The sequence below is a fragment of the Cryptotermes secundus genome, unplaced genomic scaffold, assembly GCF_002891405.2.
Source record: "Cryptotermes secundus unplaced genomic scaffold, Csec_1.0 scaffold5, whole genome shotgun sequence".
NCBI lineage: Eukaryota > Metazoa > Arthropoda > Insecta > Blattodea > Kalotermitidae > Cryptotermes > Cryptotermes secundus.
In genome coordinates this window covers 2,643,746-2,660,739 of record NW_019724742.1, presented here as the reverse complement: position 1 = coordinate 2,660,739, position 16,994 = coordinate 2,643,746, and the positions used below count along the sequence as shown (strand labels likewise).

General features: G+C 38.8%; 1 protein-coding gene across 4 annotated transcripts; it reads left to right on the top strand.

Annotated features, from left to right (window-relative positions):
• The first annotated feature begins 12 nt into the window (after positions 1–12).
• On the top strand, positions 13–8,385 carry LOC111862741 (DNA replication complex GINS protein PSF1). 4 transcript variants are annotated; one of them, XM_023848381.2, is made up of 7 exons: positions 13–191; positions 2,916–2,980; positions 4,635–4,730; positions 5,324–5,414; positions 5,562–5,678; positions 6,515–6,703; positions 8,142–8,385. In XM_023848381.2, the coding sequence occupies exons 1-6, from the start codon at positions 120–122 to the stop codon at positions 6,656–6,658; spliced, it is 585 nt and encodes a 194-aa protein (XP_023704149.1). In that variant the 5' UTR covers positions 13–119; the 3' UTR covers positions 6,659–6,703; positions 8,142–8,385. The 4 variants fall into 4 exon arrangements, with proteins under 4 accessions (XP_023704149.1, XP_023704150.1, XP_023704152.1 ...); XM_023848382.2 differs by having other exon boundaries at positions 8,059–8,385; XM_023848384.2 differs by lacking the exon at positions 8,142–8,385 and adding an exon at positions 6,818–6,853.
• The last annotated feature ends 8,609 nt before the right edge of the window (positions 8,386–16,994 follow it).

Genomic DNA, 16,994 nt, shown 5'->3' with positions numbered 1-16,994 from the left:
CGATTGCTTGACTCGGTTTAGCTGTTGGCGGTAAAGTTTGTTGTGTAACTTGAATACAAGTACAATAGATATTTCATTATATTTTTTAGACCGATGAGAATTTTATAAATTTCAGTGAAATGTTTTGTGAAAAGGCTTTCGAGTTAATCAAAGAACTTCGTCGTTCACCCGATTCATTGCCTTTATTTAACGTAAGTTTATTTTGTTTGCTGCACTGATAAACATCTATTGCATTTATTCACTTAAAATATGGACAGAAGGAAGCCAACGCATAAGTGTAATGACTAATTGAGCGAAGCTGTGGTAAAGAAGGTATGTGATGTTAGGAATGCAATTTTGCAAGGTTCATATCAGAGCTGAATGTTGGGTTTGTGATCGTGTTCGGAAGATGCATGGTTCGAATCCCGGCAGTAGAGTAGAGTAGAGTACAGTTTATTTGCGTTCCGTAGATCCTTTGTACTAAACCGAAGGATGCAGAATAGGCCACATTACAAGTATATTTCCATTTCATTTCCACATTATCTAGACAGTCGGCCTACAAATGGCGGTAAGGTTGTCAGCCTTATGCGCCTGCCGCCGTTTACCACCAGAAAGATTCCTGGTACTCAATTCTGTTAGAGGCTGAGTTTACCCCAGGGCCGTGGTGCAGCTGGAAGGGTTAGCTCGATTGAAAAATCCACCTCATCGGGACTCCAACCCGTAGCCTTCCAGCTTGTAGCATAGTGCCTCAACCAACTACGCTATGTGAAAGCAGATCAACTTGGTAGAATTCAGTTCCCTGGTTTCCTTGAAAGGACACTTCATCTCTTATTGGAGTATGTACCCCCTAATATTCAAGAGGATGTGGTTCCACTACTGCAGTGACCCTCTCCATATTTCATGCCAAGTGTGCAATTGGTTGAAAAGCTATTTTCAAATGCATGGATCAGCAGTAGGGTTCAATTTGTTTGGCCTCCATATTTTTCTGATTTAAATCCACATTATTTGTTTTTGTGATCTGAACATGTGTGACACCAAATCTCACTCGGTCGGTATAGTTTGCTTGCGGACTAAAACCACGGAGTTTGTTTTTTTGTTTTGTGTCACCAAATCCTGTTGGTGGAATCCAGTACTGTGGTTACCTTGAAAGTACACTTCACTTTTATTAGACAGTTAACCCCCAAATTGCCACAAGGATATGTAGTTTTGGCACTGATACCTCTCCCACTTTTCATGCAAAGATTGTAATTGGTTGAACAGCCATTTTCTGAATGCTTGCATTGACCATGAGGTCTGATCAATTTTCCTTCATGTTCTCCTGATCAAAACCCACTTGATTTTTTTGTTAGGGGGGATGCCTCATAGAAATTGTTAGGCCAAGCCCTGACANACTAATTAAAACAATATCAGCAAAAATTTTCTGAGATGTGTATGATATAACTACCATCGATATACAAAAAAAAAAAAAAAAAACACACACACACACAAAAGGGAAATACAAGTGCATAAACATTAAAGGTTTTAATAATTCTGTGGGATGTCATGTATGAAGAGACAACCACTTGTTGAACTGTTGTCTGCTCAATGATAATATTGGTCTAAACTCCAAATGACTGAAGGAACAATTCAGATAATGGAAGGATTCTGACAGTGGTGTATACTGTACTTCTTTTGGCTTATTTTGGACTTCACCCATCGTCTGGTATGTAAAAGACAAAAGACCACGACATTTAGGAGACTGGATCTGTCTCCGTCTTCAGGTGGATAGGGAAGGATGAACCTACTCAGAAAGAGCTAGTCTCAATCACTGGTCCAGTGATTGAGACTAGCTCTTTCTAACGGGCCCAACTGAATAGGTTTATCCTTCCCTACCCACCTGAAGACGGAGACAGATCCAGTCTCTGAAACTTGGTCTTTTGTCTTTTACATACCAGACGATGGGTGAAGTCCAAAAGAAGTACAATTCAGATAATGCATGTAGGAGTAAACATGACATTCTTTGATTTAAAATTACTCTTGTTCCTCAGAATGATATTTGCCCCCATGATAGAATCTATGCTATGGAAGCACAAGATCATGTCATGATCAGTGACATCCAGATAGCTGCAACAGACATCAGGAGCCAACCTAGACAGTTGGCTAATGCTAGTATCACCATTTGACATTGTTGTGAAGTTAGTGCAGGTTGTAGGAGATAACTTTAGGAGTTTCTGTGAAGAAATATATAGAAACATAATATGAAATTAAAACTGAAAATAGCTAATTGGAACCTTTGTTTTTCATTCATTGTAATTGAAATAAATAGAGATGTTAAATGTACGTAATCATATGTATACATAACTGAACAATTTCATTTTCATAAAAAGTGGCAAAACATTGAAGCTTACAGTTTCTACTCAAAATGTTCATCCCATCAGCCTTGTAAGGTTTGGCTGTTGGACTCTGACTCACTATGTATACAGAATAGGAATAAAAAAAATCCATGGCTTTATTCCACAAGCAAACCATACCAACCGAGCAACCACCACTTGTTGGTGAAGTTGGTGCCAACTTTAGTGGATAGAGGGTGTTGTGTGGTCAGCACAACAAATCCCTGGAGCCGTTAATTTCAGTCTTCTAGACTGGAGCCTCTACTTTTCCATTCAAGTAGCTCCTCAGCTATCCTCACGAGGCTGAATGGACCCCGTTCCAGACCCACTACTTCTCAGAAATTCTGGTAGCGCCAGGAATCGAACCTGAGACCTCTGGATCTGTAGCCAGGAACTCTGACCACTAGACCACAGAGGCGGTCAGAATAGGGACAAATCATATAAATAAATGTAAAATTTCATAATTGTTTCATCATTTCCATATTACTCTCAACACTCCAGATGTTTCTAGCATATTGCAGCCTGCAAGACATATATGTGCTCAATTTGTTTCTATTTTTTATTTAGGACGATGCAGTTCGGCAAGTATTGGAAGAAATGAGAGCTCTGTTTGAACAAAATCAAAGAGATGTGTAAGTTTTAAATTAAATATATTGAAACAAAAATGTAATTTCTGTAAATTGTGACTTATAAGAAAGTATGGTTAGGTCATCAAGAATTAAAATTTTGGTGCAAAATATTGTGAGGTATGATGATATAATAGGCCAGCTAGTGCATCTGACTGTTACTGTATTCCTATTGTAATTGAGTTGGGACCTTTGTCATGTGTAACCTGTGGCATACTTCATCATTCTTGAAGCTTATTTTCCTGAAACAGTTGTAGGTAGCAACATTTGCATATAAGATTGTTGAATCTTTTAATGAATTGTGTATTGTTGCATGAACTGTGTATGAGGAGAGGGGGGTCATGTCATTAGATTAATCTCTGGAATATTGCATTCATTAAATCATAAAACATTAGTTAGTGGCATTTTTTGTGACTTGGAAAAGCATTCAATTGTGTTAGTCATGAAGTGTTATAAGATAAATTAAAGTATTATGGAATAAATGATAAACAATATAATCTTTATAAGTCTTGTTTACAAGATAGATTTCAGAGAACATCAATTTTAACCTTTAACGTCCGAAATTCCCCGATCAGGCCAGTGATGAGTATGGTTGTCATGGCCATAGTACCCCGCTTTGGCCAGTCAGGCATTTAAACTCCAATAGTGGAAGCGCGCGCACACACACCGCTAGTTGAAGTGCATGCACAGTCCTAAATATTTATTTTTAAATGTAGTAATTACCAGACAGACTTGAGTAAAACCATAATAGAGGAATTAAAATGATACCTGAGTGAACAACAGCAAAAAGAGTATACGTATGAGTTATGCCCAAACTCATCCACGAGCCAGTACTTTTATTGCAGATTCTGCAGATCAGTGTGTTAAAAATATATAGTAAAATTTGATGTGCATAGCCTTTTTGTTGTTATCTGTTTGATGTATATAGAGGTTGAAATGAAACTGCAGTACTCGATTTCACTATGAACGTACAGAAAACAGATCACACTCTGTATCTCAGCCATGATGCAGCAGTAATCTCTTGCAACTATAATGGAAGGTCTTAGCACTGAAGAAGGGACCCCTCTAGCTCTGTTTGTTGAATAGCCATTCTTTCATTCTTCTGTCCTTTAGTCAAAGGATTCGAAAATCTGAAGGGTGTAACAAGATGTAAGGTTTTCCAGCAGAGAACCAAATGATTTTATTGCTTCAATCTGTTTTATGACACCAGGGTCTGCTAAAATTTGTCAAGTGTTACAAACATAAATTAATTTATAATGCAGAACAACTCTGTGAAGAACTGGGAAACAATTTTTGCAGTATGCATCAAAATTAAAAGAAAAATATTGAAAATAAGAGTAACTCTTTTATAAAATTTTTCAAATCTTCTGTTATAATATGCGACACTGTGTTCTTTGCTGATACAAACAAAGTTAATTCCATCCATTTATCATAAAAATTGAGTTAGATACAGCATTTTTAAACACAATGCTTAAAATTGTTTAAGCGCCCTAACAGGAACGGGCATTTAAACGCAGAGTAGCAGCAGACATTTAAATACACCCTGGCCAACTTTGAAGAATTATAAAGGTTAGGGAGTATGACAGCCTGAAAGACCACCATCTGTCATGTTGGTTCTTGATATCTGCTTGTAATCTGTTGCTGTTGAATGTTTTTTCAGAAATGCTCATATAGGTGGAGATGCAAGTTTCCTGTCTGGAGTTCACCTGCGTCATACAGCTTTGGAAAGGAACAAAAGATGTCTTCTGGCATATTTGTAAGAGCTCTGATTGTACTCCTAATCTTAACATGTAATATAGCAGATTTAAATTCCAAATGCCATTCTCAGGTCTGGGTCATTGCATGTCAAGTCAAAACAGATCATAATGTGACCCCCACAGAATTGATTTTGTTTTTTAGGTTGTTGTCCCAATGGAGGTAGGTATTCCTACCAAACTTTACTGCCTTATGAGCACTAGAATTTTGAAAGTAGACAACCAAAGTTGTCAAAACACTTTTTTTTTTAAAGAGAAAGTGGCCTGACTTTTGCCCTAATTGAGACATAGAGCCCAGTTTATGCTGATTTCAAATCTGATAAAATACCCTTCCCAGTGACCTATTGCACCAGTATATTCAAAAGAGTTATGTCTTCAAGGTCTTAAAATTTGACCTTGTATGTCTCAAAATGCGTTATTTATTTTTTTTAAACAATATTATGTGTATTTAACTGTTATTTAAACATGTGCAGATATCAAGCTGGGACTGCAACTGATTGGTTACTTGTAGCTGGTATTGAAGCACTTGACTAGTACTACTTCAAGAAATTCTTGGTCTAATGGTAAAGCTGTATAAATGCAATTGATTATTTAGGTACAATCGTCTAACAAGGATACGACAGATGAGGTGGGAATTTGGAAGCATACTGCCTCCTGAAGTCAAATACAATCTCTGTGAGCCTGAGGTGTGTATAATGGCTGGTTGTTTAAGTTGTCATATTTATTAAGTTATTTCATATTTTTATTTTGTTAATTATGATGTGTTATTTGTTACTTTTTTGTTTATGTTTGTTTTTGTTGGGACATTTTTATGTAGACAGAAATTGTTTCAGATTCTGTGGTTCAACAAATACAGTAAGTGTCTTGCAAATTACATGAAGTCCATTGGAGACAATCATGGCTTGAATCTCACACAAGATAGTAAACCTCCAAAATCTCTTTACATAGAGGTAAGAGACTATGTTACTGAAAAACATGTTCAAAATAAATGCCCAAGGGATGATATTATTTTCCCATTTCATAGAAATTCATGTTATATTATTAGGGTGATTGAATTGAGAAGGATAGATAGGCAAGGCATGTAGCATGTCAGATCGCCAGTGACCATCATGCGACATTCCATCTGTGACATAGTGAGCTGCCTCATCTTCAAATCGTCGGACAAAATGGCATGAATGGATCCGTTAGATACAAACTTCTTGCTCCAACTCTGCAATGGTTATTCTTTGATCACATCGAATCGGTTGTCACACTTTTCCACTCATTTCTTCGGTTCTGGATGTCGAAGGTCTCCTGCTGCGTTTGTCATCCTCTAACATCTCCTTCCCATTCTTAAACCAGGAAAACCAGTCGTAAACTGTGGATTTCTTTAGTGCAGTATCACTGTAAACTTGCTGCAGGCCCGATTGCGTCTCTGAAGCATATTTTCCCAATTTGCACATGAACTTGATGTTCACACGCTGTTTGAACTGCAACATTGCGCCAAATAACCAACACTCACGTCTAATTCAAACGGAACATTAACCACACTACACACTGAAACCTGTCCAGATGTGTTACGCCTGCAAGCCGACATGCTGAGCTCCCCACCACAACTGTGTGCACTATCTTATCGCTCATTCTCGGTCTGCAAAGGAACTCCGGGAACTTTTTGACTGCCCTACGTAGAGTGCATAATGGAAAAGTTCTGGGGACACCACTGAAATAGTTGAAGCATTAGAACAGCTTTAATATTGCTGATATATGATGTTATTTATTATAAATTTGCATTTGGATATTGTTCTAGGTTCGTTGTCTGGTTGATTATGGCAAGTTTGAGTTGGATGATGGTGAATCAATACTGCTAAAGAAAAACAGTCAACATCTATTGCCTCGTGCTCAGTGTGAACCTCTCATACGACAAGGCATCCTCCAGCATATCACACAGTAATGGACTGGTGCAGTCTGTGAATTGCCAAGTGAATACATTTCTTAAGTACGTACAGTTTCTCAGTTGGAAGAGGGTTGTAAACTTTAGGCATAAATATGTTGCAGTATTATTATTATTATTATTATTATTATCATCATCATTTTTTTAAATTTTGCTTAGTGGTGGGTGGAGTCCAGCTGGGTCCACTCAGCACAGCAGCCACTGATTGGCCTATTGTACCTGCCCTGGGTGATTATGATGATGGAGAATTTTGGTGGAATGAAGATTGGCAGGGGAAACCGAAGTACTCTGAGAACACCCGCCCCAGCGCCACTTCATCCACCACAAATCCCACTTGACCAGACCCGGGATCGAACCCGGGCCGCTGCGATGGGAAGCCAGCGACTAACTGCTTGAACTGTGGTGCAGCCAGGGTATTAGCATCATCATCGTCACCATAAATCCTGCACTTTTCATTATTTTGTATGGCTTCTGCTTGCTGCCTGCAAAATTTTGTTATATAGTCGTAAACGTACAGTATTTTGAAAGCCTTATGCAATTTGTGGACCGGTGTGTGCCTTGGGAAGTTACAAATGGTGCGGAGAGCCTTGTTTTGGAAGACACTGCAGTTTCATTAAATAGGTATCTGCCACAAATTCCCAGGCAGGGCAAGCACAAGTCGTTACAGACCTAATGAGTGCTATGTGGAGGACCAATTTAATGTTAGTGCTTAATTGTTCTGAAGGCCTTGGTGTTGATCATTATTATGTGTAGTCTCCATGTAATCCTCTGGTCAAAGATTACACCAAAATATCAGTATCGAACTGAAAAGATGTCCTGTTGATACCACTGTCTATTCATGTGAAGGTCCCTTGCACGACAGAACCTTCTCAAATCCTGAAGAAATGGTCCGATCACCATGTCCCTGTAGCGTGCTTGGATGAAGGTAAGAGCATTGCCTTCCTCGTCCTCAATGAAATAGGGTCCTAATATACCGTGTGCTGAGACAGCACACCATATCGTCACACATGTACTATGTAGCGGTTTCTGGACGATAACATCTGGCCGCTCAAAACCAAGGAAGCGAGTTGTCTGGTGACCACTTCCATCTGAGCGGAAATAATACTCAACTATGAATACTTTTTCCTACATCGAGAGACCAATTTCCAACAACAACCGCACAAGACAACTTCCTTTTCACTACTGGGAACACGTGTGGCTGGAGCTATGCCCCATTTACAAACACACATGCACGTTCGAGATGCGCAAGTTTCAGTACTGCATGTTTTGACGCATACTGTACTTCACATGATCGATGAAGGGGATGTTCTGTCCATTCAGTGTAAGATGAGCCCCAACTGGTTTAACTGTGAGGCAGATAGATGGTTTGAGTCTTATCTTCATTGATTATTATGTTCTAGCACTCTCCCCATGTCTCAGTTTCATCGAGACCTTGCTGCAGCTTTCTGAGACATAATCTTTTTGCGGTCTGTTGTATATACAGGTGTCATTCGTGAAGAGATCTAGATAAGACACCAGGTGATTGGAGTGTATCATGTGGCATGTAGACTCATTGCTAGGCAATGACTGCAAAAGAAGCAACATAACAGGAACCATTACTAAGTAACAGCTTTGCAAAGAATATCTTTCCATGGCAGCAGCTGGATACAAAAATAGTGTGAAGCAGTGTTTTCTATGCTGTAGTGAACTGTAAGTGTGAGAATTAGTGAAATGGTTGTAATTACTTGTAATCACGGATCTGTAAGAGTTCAATAAATTCAATTCCCAATCAAAACCCCATCTATAGTCATTCATACACTTTACAATATGTACTGTACAATGTTGGGGGCAGAATGTAACCTTGTGGCATCCCTGCTTGTATTCCCCTTGGCGTAGACATTTCACCCTCAACCAAAACTCTGAATTTTCTCTGCAATAGAAAAGCACTAATAAGCTTGATTAGACTGTTTTATCATTTGCATCCTGTTGCATGAATTTCAACTAACAAGATATTAAAACCTTTACATGTTCATCCATCACTGCAATAAATGTTTTTATTGATTGATTTAAGGTCAACATAACACAAGTGCAGTATTAGTAAATGTTGATATAAGACCATGCATTACAAGTAAATGATGAATTGTGTATCTGAAGAGCACCTGAAGATGACCATTTAAGGGTCAAACAAAGTGAGGGCCTTCTCCCAGTATGGGGCTCCCCATAGAGCTCATCCTCAAGATATCTTTTTGTACAGGTTTGGTGATGAAACTAACCATGTCTGTCATGAGTAGGATGTCTGAAGATGACTAAAATTTAAGGTGACTTTCTGTATTAATGACAATGATAAAGAGTCTCATTTTGGAGATAGAGATGACCTCTGAAATGTTCATTCATTCATTCATTCATTATTGGAGGGGGTTGGTTTCCCATGCACCGCGACCAGTTGTTGATCTATTGTACATCCCCCTTTGATATTCTACCAGTTGCCATACCCTTCCGATACTGGTGCTTGCTATCAGCCCCGTTCAGCCGGCGAGTTCGGCCCCTCTACTGGCACTGGTACCCGATACTTCCCCCATCTACCAGAGGCATTGGAAACTACTTGGGCGGGAAACTTTTTACCTAATTTTGCTCAGAGGTCTCCTAGAGACATGAGAATCTTTTACGTGCCGTAAATCTACGACACAGGATCCACTACTTAAAGTCCCTCCCGGAGGACTTGTTCCCTGAATTTTTCCGCCCTTAAAAATTCTACAACCTCCGCCAGGTTTGAACCCGCGTACCTTGAGTCATGAGGTGGGAACGTTACCCCTAGACTACAGAAGCCGCTCTGAAATGTTAACTTTTACTCAGAATTTATGGAGTTTATCACCCAAGGAAACCATATCTCTTTAAGTAACCCTGAAAGCATTGAGTTTTCGCTATGTATTCAGTATGAAATACCTCAGATGTATTTTAGCCACAGTAATAATTTAGTGTCAAGAACACATGGAAGCTATAATGTTGCTCACATCTACACATCAGCACTTAGTTCATAATTTTAAGACTATTGTAATGGGATATAATTAAGAGCCACTTGTGAATGCACACAAAAAGTTATATTGTCTGTTTCACTGTACATTTCTTAATGAACCTCTATTTCTGCAGAACAGTTGGAATTAATGGGTGCTATAATGAAATATACTTACTGTTACAGAAATTTATTTTGGTGATTGTTCTCATTGAAGTACTTTGTGTATTTCTTAGAGTCTCACAAAGATAAAAATGTGTCAGATGTAATTTTATCACTTAGCAAAAGATGCAGCATGTATTTTACTTGCATAAGATAAGGATGGCAGTGTAGTTTTGAAATGGATTCTAGGGAATGAAGTTTTGCTGTTTTGGATCAGATTGAACTCATTCAGGTTAAGGTACAATGGCAGGCTTTTGTGTTAGCTGTACTGAAATATATACATGCATTTTGTTTCCCTCCCACCTGAAACATTAAATTGAAGAAGATTATGAACAGATAAAGCACACACATGACAGATGTTGATCCATCACTGTAAGAGCCAGAGCCAGATTATTGATCATGGCTATTGAACTTTTGTGTCTCTTAAGAGTTAGTTCCAGTAAGTGTAGAATTTGTTACTCTGAATTTTGATATTTTATGTTTTATGAAATCATGTTCTTTATATGCATGTGGAATTCATGATATGTAGGGCTCTAATCCATTGATTAGGAGCAGCCACTGTAGCTGCTCCTAATCAATGGATTAGAGCCCTACATATCATGAATTCCACANTTACTTCATGACATGTTTTGGCAACATAGTGCCATCATCGGATGCCCTATTTATGCTAATCTATTTCATTGCTTGCCTTTATAAAATTATTTAAAAAGTGCGTATTTGTCAACTATAATAAATTTACACACACTAAAACGTCCTTAGTATAGCTCAGCCAGTATAATTTCTAAGCTGTAGACAGGACAACTGGGGAACTGGGGTTAGATTCTCCTCTTTGTCCAAATGACTTACTTTTCTAGCCAGTGCATACCAGAGCATGAATCTAACCACTCACTTCAGAGGTTAAATATGGTACTATACATTCACTCACTCAAATGGTGCCTCATTAATTTTGAGGATAATTTAACGTTTTGTGTCATTAAGTTTCATTACAATCTTGGTATTTTTTTTCTGATACCTGATAAGGTATGCCAGAAATGGTGGTTTGGTAAGTGGATAAAGGCAGTCTGGATATTATTTATTTATATATTTGAGATTTTATTTCAAGAATGCTGTCAGTTGCTCAGAATTTATACTGCCACGTCAAGTTGTTTATGACAGGTATAAAGGACGGGGTTCATTGCAATGCCAGAAATACAATTTAAAAGATGATCAGTATTGGAATTGGGCTATAAGTTAATACAATCTGTGACAATTTGTGCAGAGAAACTTCATGAATTTTCACTTATTTTTCTGAGGAGAGAAATAGCACAAACGTATTAAAAAAATATGAGGGGCTATATGGAAAGGCAAAAATTGATGTGTTGGATATAATAATTTCTTTTAATTGAGCATTTATCCTGTTGAAATGTACAAATAGTAAGTTTGTTTCCTATTGTTGGAAGAATGGGATAGCCACATGAAAGATAACATATAAAGAAAAACACATACTNAACTAAGCAAATTGCAAAGGATGGCCTGCTTGGGAATTATGGGAGCAATGTGAACAGCTCCAACAGCTGCAATGGAAATCCTACTAGGACTCCCCCCACTGCATCTGCAGATGGAAGCAGAGGCCAAGTTAAGAAATTACAGATTACATTGCAATGATCAATGGAGACCTAAATCTGAAGGTTTTGGACATGCATACATGATTCAGGACATGAAAAAGGAACCCATCCTACAGATGGGATCTGATAAAATGATACCGAAACATGTCTATGATAAACCCTTCATGATCAGATTTCCTGATACAAGTGAATGGAAAGAGGGGTTTCAACCCGATAGAAAGGGGAGACTAATCTGGTGTACAGATGGTTCCAAGACAAATAAAGGCACCAGAGCTGGAGTGTATTGTGATGGAATAGGGCAGAAACGTAGTTTCGGCCTTGGTCAGTATACAACAGTATTCCAGGCAGAAGTGTATGCCATTAAGGCATGTGCTGTTGAGAACTTAGATAGAAACTACAAAAATAGGAATATATATATTCTATCAGATAGTCAAGCTGCAATCAAAGCACTTAATACACACCAAATCACCTCAAAATTGGTTTGGGATTGCCACCAGTCCCTCACACAACTGGCCAGACATAACAGAGTTCAACTGATATGCANCAGAAACGTAGTTTCGGCCTTGGTCAGTATACAACAGTATTCCAGGCAGAAGTGTATGCCATTAAGGCATGTGCTGTTGAGAACTTACATAGAAACTACAAAAATAGGAATATATATATATTCTATCAGATAGTCAAGCTGCAATCAAAGCACTTGATACACACCAAATCACCTCAAAATTAATTTGGGATTGCCACCAGTCCCTCACACAACTGGCCAGACATAACAGAGTTCAACTGATATGCATGCCAGGCCATGAGGGTATTGCTGGGAATGAAACCGCAGATCAGCTGGCAAGAACAGGATCTGAACAGCTGTTCATAGGACCTGACCCAGCTTGCAGCATCTCAGTAGGAGAGTATTGCCGGGAATGAAACCGCAGATCAGCTGGCAAGAACAGGATCTGAACAGCCATTCATAGGACCTGAACCAGCTTGTGGCATCCCAGTAGGAGAGTATTGCCGGGAATGAAACCACAGATCAGCTGGCAAGAACAGGATCAGAACAGCCGTTCATAGGACCTGAACCAGCTTGCGGCATCTAAGTAGGAGAGTATTGCCAGGAATGACCCCGCAGATCACTAGCAAGAACAGGATCTGAACAGCCATTCATAGGACCTGAACCAGCTTGCGGCATCTCAGTAGGAGAGTATTGCTGGGAATGAAACCGCAGATCAGCTGGCAAGAACAGGATCTGAACAGCCGTTCATAGGACCTGAACCAGCTTGCAGCATCTCAGTAGGAGAGTATTGCTGGGAATGAAACCGCAGATCAGCTGGCAAGAACAGGATCTGAACAGCCATTCATAGGACCTGAACCAGCTTGCGGCATCTCAGTAGGAGAGTATTGCCAGGAATGAAACCGCAGATCACCTGGCAAGAACAGGATCTGAACAGCCATTCATAGGACCTGAACCAGCTTGCGGCATCTCAGGAGAGTATTGCTGGGAATGAAACTGCAGCTCAGCTGGCAAGAACAGAATCTGAACAGCCATTCATAGGACCTGAACCAGCTTGCGGCATCTCAGTTGGAGTTGCCAAGAAAGCGATCAGGGACTGAACTAACAGAAATCGGGACCCTCTGCCAAAATAACAAGGGAACCGTTAANAGGAGGTCACTGAGCCAAATTATGGATGTTTCCCGCCCAACAGCAGTCTCTAATACCTCTGGTAGATGGGGGAAGCATTATAGATACCTCTCAGCTAGTAGAGCCGGTCTCGCTGGCTGGGCGGGACTGATGGTAAGTATTAGTACCGGTAGGATATAGAGACTGGTAGAAATCATAGAGGGAAGCACAATGGACCAATACAGGTCTAAGTGCATGGGGAAACCCACCCTCTCCAATAACTAACTAACTAAGATGGATGGTAAGATTACTTACTGGACACTGCCACCTAAAAGGACACCTTTTCAAACTGGGACTGACAGGTGACCCAACTTGTGAAAGATGCCTACAAGAAGATGAATCAGCCACACACATCTTATGTGATTGCGAGCCTATAGCTTACGTAAAATATCACCACCTTTGTCAATTCTTCACGGAACCAAGTGACTTTTATGACTCCCCCATAAGTAAAGTCCTGCATTTCATTCAATGTGTAGGATTAATAAAGGGTTAATCCAAAGGGGAAGCACAATAGATCATTGAAGGTTGCAGTGCAGTGGCCAGTTTTTATGGCTCACCCCTCATACTCATACTCATACTATACAGATAGTTAATTCTTACAGAAGAATTGCAGTAATATCAAACATCTGTGAAAAGCAACAAGAAATCAAAATTCCAATTATTGAGAAATCAAGAATAGATTAAATATTGTAATTTGTTTTAGTGATTATAGATGGGGTTTAGATTGGTGAAAAGATTTATTGGCCACTTGCAGGTCATAACTACAAATAATTATTGCACTATTGCTGATTTCCACACCACAAATCACTCAACACTAAGACTTCTCAGTTAATTTCCACTAGTTTTTACTTGGTAACAGCTCCCCACAATGGCTATTTCTCTGCCGTGTCTTCACTAAACATTTTCTGGTAACGAATCGTAGCTCCCGTTTTCTGCTGGTTAACACTTCACAGTTGAACCCTCAACTGACTCAACTGAACTGCCAGCTTCATAATTCAAATCTCTTATAACCACTTTGCATGGACCCCATGAAAAAGAGCCTGTACTGTTGACAAAGCCTGTTTACCACTCTGTTGCCTAGCAATAGATGTCATATTGTTCTGCACATTTGTTTCTGCAGGAATAACTTTAGTGATCCATTGCCTAGCAATGGGCAGGCATTGACGACATAGAAAACGATTCTTGCAACATCTTTTCTATTGTTGCGTGTGCGTATTGCCTAGAAATTGGTCTACTTATGATGTGGGGAATGTTTGTTTCCATTTAATTCAGAATCTTTTGTCTTTCAGTCACATTTTTAAAAAATGTGGAAGCTAAAATACACAAATCTATAATTTTAGCTTTTATTTTGTATGAATGTGGAACTTGGTTTCTCTTTCTGAAGGAAGAAAACAAGTCATGAGGTGAAGGTTTGGGNCATGCAGCCCCCCCCCCCCAATAGTAACATCATGAAACTTATTATACTATAACTACACAAGAATGACATGTCTTATATCATGTATAATGATCCATGGACACAAAATAAATGAAATGAAATGAAATGAAAGACAATTAGATAATGCGGAGTTTCATAATTCTGAACTTTTACCAAATGCTATTAGGGTTATTTATTTCAGGTTATAGTGTTTGGCAGCACATGTAGCATGGATTGGAGAGCTGTGGAATTCACACAGAATTCTATTCATGAAACCTGACAAGAAGAGGCACTCAGGTGACGTGGGTCTAGGTGGGAAGTTTAATTTTAAAACTAAGATTAGATAATTTGTTTGTGATGTAAACTGCATTCATCTGGTTCAGAACATGACACAGTGGTGGGATCTTTTGATCAAGGACTCTGCCCCTGGAGTTAGAGGGATAACTGTTTGACATGAAGGCAGGATAAAGATTCGTGATAATTGATTAATTATTGTGTTTGATTTGTGGGATTGGTAACTTTTATCGCCATGTATAGAACTGTCTCTGAATGCAAGCTATAATTCACCTAGAAAGAAGAGTTTCCAATACAACCCATAAAGCTTATTTTACATACTTCCAGCCTTGCAGATCGTTTGTTGTCAATGTTATATTTAAGTAAAGTAAGTTTATAATCCAATACTCAAATTCAGTTAGATCAGGGATGGCATACTGGGCTTATGTATAGTTCACCATCTACTTGTACCCTTCCTGATTTAGAATTTCTTTGTTGCATGCAAGAAGTGTTAGAGCAAACGCCATGTTGTCATTACTGATTGTACGAATTTTAAAAATACAAGGTCAAGGTGGCCAGTTTTGTGCAAAATATAATTAAAATTTGCCAGCTGTATACACATAAGCAGGAGGATTGGGCAAGCCAGGCATTTGCCCACTTTTCCCTTGAATTTTTTTTAAAAAGGAAGAAAATACGTCACATATCAACACTAAAAGATCTAAAACTTATTGTCACATGATTGAATGACTATAGACAAGTTTTGGATTGATGACTGGATTTGCTGGTAGCGACTTCCAATAGCGGGCATTCCTCTTCCTCTGGGTTCCGGAACTGCCCCGTCTCAGCTACAAACTTTCACCATTACTGCTCACAACAGCTGAACCCCAGCAGTGTCTAACTCATTGCAGCTCCTAACTTGTCCTGCTTATAACATCTCAGCACAAACCACACAGAAAACACCGTTCCTCTGTTGCTGTTTACTAGCCGTTGTATAATTGCTTATTTTAGGGTCTTTGCCTAGCAACAGGCCTACATGCCACATTATTCTGTGGTGCCATCCATGTTTTAATATGCAGACTGACAGCTCTATGGTAGTCTGTAAAAGGAGTCATAAATGGTCTCAACATAAGTTTGTAAGCAAACTCGTGGATCCCGCTACCCCCTTGGTAATATCCTGATTCTGGATGATACCCTTGGAAAATAATCCTGGTGGCTCATATGATCAGCTGGTCCAGAGTTGAGACACATGCAAGTAGCATGGAACTTACTTCTTTCCATAAGGAAGTGAAGTCTGGTGAAAGAAAGGGCCCCTGTAGAAATGGCTCACATTACAAGGTCATTGTTTCTGGGATTTCCAGCCATGGTTCACATATTGGCAACTGAAATGTTTTCATTTGTAATGTCAAACTTTTGTAAGTAATACAGTATAAATTGTTTGCATCCCGCTTGGATTGAAGGCTTGTTATAGGTAATACATTAGAGTTCCTTAGTTACATGTACCTGCATACATAATCATTTATGTTTTACATCTGTGATTGTGTAATTTTGACTGCCAGAAGCTGAAACTACATGTGCATTCAATTAAAAACCATAATATTATAAATTTATACCCAAGTCTGAATTTATTAATTATTCCAAGAGACACATAATGAGTTCATCAGAAATGTATCACCATCAGGTCTTAAATGTTAGCAGTTTATGAGTATTTTGATCTGCCCTTCCTGATATATTCAAAGTTATGTTAGATATAATATTTCTGGAATGTTAGTTTGAATCCAGATAAGTTTACAAAATATATCTTGATTGCATTCAGGTGCATGTTATTTTATTTTGTGTTATCAAGATTATTTCTTGTAATTGACCATGTACACTTATCACAACCATGATAAGTGTAGATGGTCAATTTACTAGAAATAATCTTCACAGATATAGTGTGAGGAAACCCACATAGAACTCTTGAGTTGAACAAGCAACCTATGATCAACAGAAGCCAAACATTTTACTAACACCAAATTTGGCATTCAAATTTGACGGAACAGAAGCCTAAGCTATTGTAAATAATATTTTATATCAGCATTCTGCTGCATTGATATTTCACACACTTCCATCTTTAATGCAATTTTGTTTACAATTACTCCTTAATTTAAAATAATGCTAAAACTAGGATTAAACTGCTGCATGTTTCGGCCTTACTTGGCCATCTTCAGGTAACTGTTCGTTTGTTG